The sequence below is a fragment of the Sparus aurata genome, chromosome 4 (genome assembly GCF_900880675.1).
Source record: "Sparus aurata chromosome 4, fSpaAur1.1, whole genome shotgun sequence".
Classification (NCBI taxonomy): domain Eukaryota; kingdom Metazoa; phylum Chordata; class Actinopteri; order Spariformes; family Sparidae; genus Sparus; species Sparus aurata.
In genome coordinates this window covers 41,002,164-41,011,645 of record NC_044190.1, presented here as the reverse complement: position 1 = coordinate 41,011,645, position 9,482 = coordinate 41,002,164, and the positions used below count along the sequence as shown (strand labels likewise).

The window sequence follows — 9,482 nt, the reverse complement described above, 5'->3', positions numbered from 1 at the left end:
GGGGACAGAGAGGACAGACAGACATGAGGGGGGACAGAGAGGACAGTAACACATGAGGGGGGACAGAGAGGACAGTAACACATGAGGGGGGACAGAGAGGACAGAAACACATGAGGGGGGACAGAGAGGACAGTAACACATGAGGGGGGACAGAGAGGACAGAAACACATGAGGGGGGACAGAGAGGACAGACAGACATGAGGGGGGACAGAGAGGACAGAGAAACACATGAGGGGGGACAGAGAGGACAGACAGACATGAGGGGGGACAGAGAGGACAGTAACACATGAGGGGGGACAGAGAGGACAGAAACACATGAGGGGGGACAGAGAGGACAGTAACACATGAGGGGGGACAGAGAGGACAGAAAACACATGAGGGGGGACAGAGAGGACAGTAAACACATGAGGGGGGGACAGAGAGGACAGTAACACATGGGGGGGACAGAGAGGACAGACAGACATGAGGGGGGACAGAGAGGACAGAAACACATGAGGGGGGACAGAGAGGACAGACAGACATGAGAGGGGACAGAGAGGACAGTAACACATGAGGGGGGACAGAGAGGACAGTAACACATGAGGGGGGACAGAGAGGACAGTAACACATGAGGGGGGACAGAGAGGACAGACAGACATGAGGGGGGACAGAGAGGACAGTAACACATGAGGGGGGACAGAGAGGACAGTAACACATGAGAGGGGACAGAGAGGACAGTAACACAATGAGGGGGGACAGAGAGGACAGTAACACATGAGGGGGGACAGAGAGGACAGACAGACATGAGGGGGGACAGAGAGGACAGACAGACATGAGGGGGGACAGAGAGGACAGTAACACATGAGGGGGGACAGAGAGGACAGTAACACATGAGAGGGGACAGACAGAGAGGACAGTAACCCAATGGGGGGGACAGAGAGGACAGTAACACATGAGGGGGGGACAGAGAGGACAGACAGACATGAGGGGGGACAGAGAGGACAGACAGACATGAGGGGGGACAGAGAGGACAGTAACACATGAGGGGGGACAGAGAGGACAGACAGACATGAGACGGAGGGACAGAGAGGACAGACAGACATGAGGGGGGACAGAGAGGACAGACAGACATGAGGGGGGACAGAGGGACAGACATGAAGGGGGAAAGAGAGGACAGAAACACATGAGGGGAGACAGAGAGGGACAGAAACACATGAGGGGGGACAGAGAGGACAGACAGACATGAGGGGGGGACAGAGAGGACGGAAACACATGAGGGGGGACAGAGAGGACAGTAACACATGAGGGGGGACAGAGAGGACAGAAACAGATGAGGGGGGGACCGAGAGGACAGACAGACATGAGGGGGGGGACCGAGAGGACAGACAGACATGAGGGGGGACAGAGAGGAACAGAAACACATGAGGGGGGACAGAAGGAGGACAGGACCAGGACATGAGGGGGGACAGAGAGGACAGAAACACATGAGGGGGGACAGAGAGGACAGAAACACATGAGGGGGGACAGAGAGGACAGTAACACATGAGGGGGGACAGAGAGGACAGACAGACCTGAGGGGGGACAGAGAGGACAGAAACACATGAGGGGGGACAGAGAGGACAGACAGACCTGAGGGGGGACAGAGAGGACAGAAACACATGAGGGGGGACAGAGAGGGACAGTAACACATGAGGGGGGACAGAGAGCGGACAGAAAACACATGAGGGGGGACAGAGAGGGACAGAAACACATGAGGGGGGACAGAGAGGACAGTAACACATGAGGGGGGACAGAGAGGACAGTAACACATGAGGGGGGACAGAGAGGACAGAAACACATGAGGGGGGACAGAGAGGACAGAAACACATGAGGGGGGACAGAGAGGACAGACAGACATGAGGGGGGGACAGAGAGGACAGAAGACATGAGGGGGGGACAGAGAGGACAGAACACACATTGAGGGGGGGAACAGAGAGGACAGACAGACATGGGGGGGGACAGAGAGGACAGACAGACATGAGGGGGGACAGAGAGGACAGAAAACATGAGGGGGGACAGAGAGGACAGTAACACATGAGGGGGGGACAGAGAGGACAGTAACACATGAGGGGGGACAGAGAGGTCAGAAAACACATGAGGGGGGACCAGAGAGGAAGAAAAACAATGAGGAGGGGACAGAAACACATGAGGGGGGACAGAGAGGACAGACAGACATGAGGGGGGACAGAGAGGACAGACAGACATGAGGGGGGACAGAGAGGACAGAAACACATGAGGGGGGACAGAGAGGACAGACAGACATGGGGGGGGACAGAGAGGACAGACAGACATGAGGGGGGACAGAGAGGACAGACAGACATGAGGGGGGACAGAGAGGACAGAAACACATGAGGGGGGACAGAGAGGACAGAAACACATGAGGGGGGACAGAGAGGACAGAAACACATGAGGGGGGACAGAGAGGACAGAAACACATGAGGGGGGACAGAGAGGACAGACAGACATGAGGGGGGACAGAGAGGACAGAAACACATGAGGGGGGACAGAGAGGACAGACAGACTGGGACAGAGAGGACAGACAGACATGAGGGGGGGACAGAGAGGACAGACAGACATGAGGGGGGACAGAGAGGACAGAAGACATGAGGGGGGACAGAGAGGACAGACAGACATGTGGATGGAGGTCATCAGACCCAAAACGGCCGTTAGCGGGGCCTCAGTTACCTTGACGACTGATGGAACGGTCATCTCCTTCACTGATCCTGGTTTCTTGGAGTCTCTGCTGTCGTGGCGATGACGCTGCCGGACGATGTACTCATATGTACTGAGCCTGTTCCACACTGCACACACAACAGTGAATAATGATCATGACCACATCTGCTATGAGGAAACAACTGAATCAGGGGGCGAGAAAAAAAGAGGATGTGTTTAATATTGTTTAAAAAGTGATTGAAAGAACCCCTACAGGCTCTGCTTAGATAAACGTCCTCTTCACACCGCCTCCGTGTGTAATATCCACAATCTAAACATTTACTCATTATTGTTCATCTGTAAAGTTTGACTGTTGTCTGCAGGAGTTACATTCATTCAAAAAAATACAGAGTTCAGATCTGTCACAACACTACATTAAATCCTGCAGGTATGAGGTGTTAGATTCAAGGTGAGCTCAGACAAATTCAAATAAATCACTCTGCACAGTGAAGCTAACGACATCACCATCAGTAAGACTGTGTGTGCGTGTGTTGTTGTGTGTGTTTGGTGTGTGTCTTACTGAGGTAGAAGTGGAAACAGAGCAGGTGACAGAGCAGCACAGAGGACAGCAGCCCCAGAGCGATGGTGACCGCAGCCAGAGCAGGAATCACTGCTGCTGCTGAGGTGAGAGGAGCGACAGGCAGGAAGACCAACCACACCGCCGTCTCATTCATCACTGACACACACACACACACAAACACACAAACACACACACACACACGCACAAACACACACGCACACACACACACACACACACATTTGAATGCAGATGACAGAGTGTCAACTTATTCCTAATAAAGATCTTCATTTATCGTTTCAGCTTCTCTGTAGAACCTAGAACCTCTGAATTGTTCTGAATGCCGATTAGACAAACTTTTATTCTGAAGGGTTTGTCTGTACACCTCATCTGGACACTAGTCAGACTGAGAGCTAACAACTGATTTCTGATCACAATAACATCATGCAGGAGATCTATATTAATGTCAGCACTGTGAACTAAAGGACAGCACAGAAACCAGAACAGAACCAGATTCTATCAGTGTCACTTGTGTTATAATTCTTCAGATTTGACTGAACTCAGACCTGATGAATTACACAGGATCTGAACACTTTTCAATTTCCACCAGTGACTGCTGGGATGCCATTTGTCTTTCTGTCTCTCTGCTGTTCTCAGGTCTGTGATGAGATCACCTGATGACATAAAGCTTGAATATGCTCCATCAGGTGAGTTCAGGGTTAGAGGTCAGGTCTTACTCAGGAAGTGTTTGTCCGTGCGGAGTTTGGACGGGTCCAGAAAGAACTCGATGAAAACGTAGGAGGCCACAACCAGAACCAGACAGACACCCAACAGAGCTGAGATCACGCTGTGGAGGAACAACCTGCAGAGTGGAGAAGAAGATTTACTTTAATAATCAGTTATTCACTCTGTACTGTATCACAGTATAGTACTAGAGTAAATACAGCTGAATACACACAGTACCACACAGTAACCGGTACTGTGTGGTACTGTGTGATGATCAGAGGACTGCTGGGAACACCAACATTGTGACTGTGAATGAAACTTCTTCAGCACTGAAACATTTCACAAGTTTGACTTCAGATGAAAATATCAGAGCAAAAGTTTTGCTTCCTGTCTTTGATTGACCTGATTGTTTTTTGATTATCTCAGACTACTTTTGGTTTGTGTTCACTCGTCCAGATATATTTCTGTGTATTGCTGAGGGCACAGACTGACACTGGACCACCAGACAACAGGACATGTAATAATGAACATGGATATTAATTTATAAACATGGAGCCCAGGAGGTGTCACTCAGAGTCATAGTTTATATCATGTGAGGATCATATATGTTATTCTCTGACTGATGATGAGATGGGAGAAGATCTGACTTAATTAAAATGATTCACTGGTCTCTTCTTAGCTTAATGAGCAGCTGCCCTCCATAACACCTGTCAGGTTACACACAGGCTATGTGTTATATATATGCTCCAAGACACCTCCATGACTGCACCAGTTCACATCAGAACAGCAGAAGCAGAAGTGAAGCAGCCTCACTTGTAGTTTCTGCTCCCCACACAGTTGTTGAGCCACCGACAGTGATGATCGAAGTTGGCAACACATTTGTTACAGGCACTGCAGTGTTTTGACTTGGGACCCCTGAAACACACACAGACAGTAATGGCGTTAACCTGCAGGATGTCTCTCCAGCACCCTCTGCTGTCTGCACTGCATGTTGAATCAGAGGAGATGAGTTCAAATAAAACACTGAATCTCCAGCAGCCTCAGACTGAGCATCTGTTACCTATTTAACTGAACCTCTGTGTTCATCATGAAGGTCAGTGCTGGTTCCAGCAGTAAGAGTTCTACAGTAACCAGCTGCTAGTTACAGTAGAACTGTTACTGCTGGAACCAGCTGCTGTTCTACTAAGTGTCCTCACAGAGACACAGGTCTCGCCTGGACGAGGTCTCTGCCTGTCAGTCTGTCTTCTCTGACCCAGTTCTCGGAGGCCTCTTGGGGGACTCTGACACACTGACCTTGTTTTTGCTGCAGCTCAGAATCAAAGGAGCTCTTTATTATTTACATCATGATGAGGAACGTTTGCATTAAACATGGAGACTGCTGAGAGCCTGAGCACAGAGCAACTCTCACTGAAATGATCGGTTCACACAAATATTACAACACTGTCGACTCCTCTCAGACAGAATGGAGACACCACGCCTAAGCTACTCCCCTCACACTGATCCCTGGTTTTGATATGTGTCTGTTCAGATGTTCACCATGTTTGAGTGTTCAATGAGCTGTCAGCAGCTCCTGTTTGTAGTGTACTCATGGATGTAATAGATTACTTTGATAAGGAACACATCTTAAAAACATGAAGATTGTCAGGGGAGTTATGGAGAGTCTTTTCTTTCGCTGCTTGTTTGTGTGTGTGTGTGTGTGTGTGTGTGTGTGTGTGTGTGTGTGTGTGTGTGTGTGTGTGTGTATAAACACTGAGAGCCCGTAGAGACACTGTGTCGTCCACTGAGAGTAACATTGTCACTGTGGAGGAAACAGTCACCTGCTCAGGTACAACAACACACCTGTGTGTTCATTAATAGCACGACATGAAGCAGCACTAAAGCACCTCAGGATCAATCCTCTGACAACAGGACGCATCGTAAAGCTCTGAATCCAAGATTGGAGCCAAGAAAGAAAAACTATTCTTATAGTGAAATCAATGAGCGTAAGAAAAAAGTCCTATACACAGATCAATACTGACCATCTGTGTCAATACGTTCATTCATATCATTTAACTGTATTGTAAAGTTCATTCGAAGTCGACAAACTTGTAATAATATTATTTGTCAGCAGCAAAAAAACTTTAACTCACCGAGTGTTTGTGATGAAAATAAATCACCGCGACTGTCAGCCCTCCTGACCGAGACTTCAGGGAACTTTCCCCCAGAAAACAGCCTCCGTCCCCGCGAGTGACAGAGTCAGACAGCGTCCTGTTTACTGATGGTGATTATGTATAATTATGTAATTTAACGCGAAAAACTTAACTTTGTCACTTTCCAGGATGTTTGGTGGGTCAGGATCTCAATCACTACACATTATAACAGCCTCCATATGATTATAAACTGCCCGCGGGTTTAGATTAACAGGGGGAACACCTGGGGAAACAGGAGAGTGATAATACACACATAGCAGCTAATATAATCTGTTGTTCAATATCTGAATATGAATCGAATCATTACCTGGTGAATCGTAATCGAATCGAATTGTGAGGGCAGTGCCAATGCACACCCCTACTAATAATATTGTTTAATATTGTATAATATTTAAAATGTTCAACATGTGTCAAAAGCATGTGAAGTGAGCAGCAGATGTACTGTATAGTGTGTGTCTGTGCCTTCAGTAGTGTGTGCAGTGTGTGTTACTCACACGTCCACCTGGCACAGGTAGCAGTGGCAGTTCTCTATGACGTGAGCGTGTTTAGAGCGGTCGAACACCGGGACCGGACCTTTGTCGCTCTTTGATCTGACGTTGTAGTCAGCTGGGTCGATGGACACGGCCATCACGTGCACGCACAGGTGACACACGAACATGACGCCCGTACACTGAACTCAGATCAGGACTCACACAAAAAAACTGGACCATTTCTGGACCATTCAGATGACTTAAACTTAAATATCATCACCAGTATCAGTCGGTCCTCCTGTTCTGCTCTGTCACAGGAACATGAGTCAGTTTCAGCTGAGTTGTCAGCTTGAGGACTGAGGTGATGTTAAATGTCTTTCTATGACTACAGCACTGATCAATAATCAAATCAATACAGAATGCATCTGTGACTGTCAGACATGTTGGAGAAACATCATGAGAGATCTGCAGACTGAGTTTGAGGATACGATGTAGCCTGCAGGGATCCAGTGAGCCGGCAGCAGGGGGACGAACACGCCGAAGCCAGTGACAGCAAAGAAGATGTAGAGCAGCCAGGCCAGCAGCTGGAAGGGGTGCGGCGGCCAGCTCCAGCCGTTGGTCCGCGAGCAGAGCGGCACGTCGGCTCTCTGAGGGCCGTCCTCGCCCACCGGCGCCGTGCGGTTCGGGTTCCTACAGCACACATCCATCCTGCACACACATTCATCACCACACGTTGTGTTCAATTTCTGTTTTCAGCATGGTCTTCATCACATGAGCAACAGATGAGCTGCAGGGTGGAGCTGCTTAAACAGCGGCTTCATGATCTTTACCTGTCACTGAGCTGCAGAGGAAACACCAATGTGATGTTCTCCAGGCCCTGTTCACACCTGCTGGTATCACCTGTCCTGACTCTGATTCTGACAGCTCACACCTGCTGGTATCACCTGTCCTGACTCTGATTCTGACAGCTCACACCTGCTGTTATCACCTGTCCTGTGATCAGATCACTCAGGACCGATGATGACAGCAGGTGTGAACAGTCTTGTGATGTGACACAGATGGTTTGGTATGAGATCGTGTCACAACATAAAAACAGAACCAGATTAATCAATAAATCATTTATCTATTAAAAAGCTTTTCTGATCATCATAAATGATTTTGGCTCATTTTCACTGTAGATTCATCCATCAGAGTCTGAAGTCACACCAGATGTACTGAACTGAGTACAGTAACACTTTACAGATCAAGCAATCACTGATCAAGAAAATGGTCAGGTAATTTGATCCTTAATGATCATATATATCAGCAGATATTCACGTGGAGGCGTTGGATTAATGACTTCATCACATTAATATTGATAATTATTAATAATTATTCATTATTTCAAACAGGTGTTGATGTTCTGATACGGTGTGACGGCGGCTCACCTGTGTAGCTCGGGTTGAACAGGTAAGAGAGCAGCTCACCTGTGTAGCTCGGGTTAACGGGAACGGGTCATCTCATCCCCGAGCCGGGGCCTGACCGGAGGTCTGCCGTCCTCCAGCCCGGGAGGACCAGCTGCTCCTGGGGAGACCCACCCGGCTCGACTCGGCACTCAGGCTCCGTCCTAAGAACCACAGACGCGGGTCAGACCGTCCCAGTCCAGCTGTTAGCTCACATCCATCCCGGCTGAAGACCCTACCCGTGTTAAACTGCAGCGGTAGCTCCGTGCTAACTGGCTACATCAGCGAGCTGAGCCTACGGATGACTTCGAGCTGTATCCGGACAACAGTTGTATTAACACCGTAGTTCAGGGAACTGGTTAGCGTGCTAATCTATCCACCGACTGCTAGCGCTAGCATCGTCAGCCGCGGCCACCATGCTAGTCAGCTAAAGCCGACATACGGAGGCGGTGCCTGCGGGGCGCGAGGCAGACGGCAGGCTTTAACTTTTAATGGTTCTAACGATTTTAAATATTTAACGGTCGCTGCTGATTCAACGCTCCGCTAACCAGCCCGTTAGCCTGTTAGCCTGTTAGCTGCTGCCTCTGTACGCCGTCTCCCTGGTAACGCTCCAGGTCCGCTGTCATTGGTCACTGGAGCTGGTCCCGCCCACTGCCTGAGAGAGCGTGGCGACAACGGAAGTTCAAAACGCTGGCCGATCACGTGGTCCATGTAGCCCTCCAAACGTTCCAGGAAGTGATGGCGGGCAATTAAAAACAACAGGAAAATCACGATAATCGTTAAATAATGGTCAATAAATGCTTTGCTTTGTAACATTTATATGCCTGTGTTAATTGCTTTGAACTCCGTTAACTTGAACCCGTACGGTCGTCGACAGCAATAAAATCGTAATATTTTCTCTTTTTTTTAAACTGTCAGACTTGAGTGAGGCAGACTACCAGGTGACTAACAATGATTTGCCAATTGACTGCACAATAAGTCTGGAATCGCAACAGCATTATGATGATAACTGTGTTCTAACAGGAAATCCATGGCAAATAAATTACATTTTGATTTGAATTAATGGCAAATAAATGGAATTCTATCACCATTTGTTAACTATTCTTACTTATCCCAATCTGACTCTACTCATTGATGCATAATTAATCACACACAGTCTAAAGAACCAATCAGCATGTCAAGCTGTTTGTGTCCTTTCCTATGTTGACATAAATACAGTCTTGGTGTGCTGTGCTGCATGGGGATGCTCCTAACGCTCGGAGAAAGCTGTGCATATGTATGGCCTCCCCAAAGACAGAGACAGGAGAAAAGCATGGGTGGCTAAAGTCAGAAGGAGCAATTTACCCCCTACAAAGATGTTAACAACTAAAAAATATGTGAGGTAATCATACATAATCAAACAATGCGT

General features: G+C 48.4%; 1 protein-coding gene across 1 annotated transcript in view; it reads right to left on the bottom strand.

Annotated features, from left to right (window-relative positions):
• zdhhc1 (zDHHC palmitoyltransferase 1) overlaps window positions 1-8,806 on the bottom strand; it is an 11,880-nt gene extending 3,074 nt beyond the window's left edge. The window contains exons 1-7 of the mRNA XM_030413264.1: window positions 8,099-8,806; window positions 7,121-7,340; window positions 6,657-6,832; window positions 4,787-4,888; window positions 3,985-4,109; window positions 3,251-3,406; window positions 2,704-2,819 (exon numbers count right to left, since the gene is read on the bottom strand). Coding sequence (XP_030269124.1) covers window positions 2,704-2,819; window positions 3,251-3,406; window positions 3,985-4,109; window positions 4,787-4,888; window positions 6,657-6,832; window positions 7,121-7,339 — 894 coding nt within the window. The 5' untranslated portion in view covers window position 7,340; window positions 8,099-8,806. The remainder of the gene's footprint in view (window positions 1-2,703; window positions 2,820-3,250; window positions 3,407-3,984; window positions 4,110-4,786; window positions 4,889-6,656; window positions 6,833-7,120; window positions 7,341-8,098) is intronic.
• Window positions 8,807-9,482: the final 676 nt, after the last annotated feature.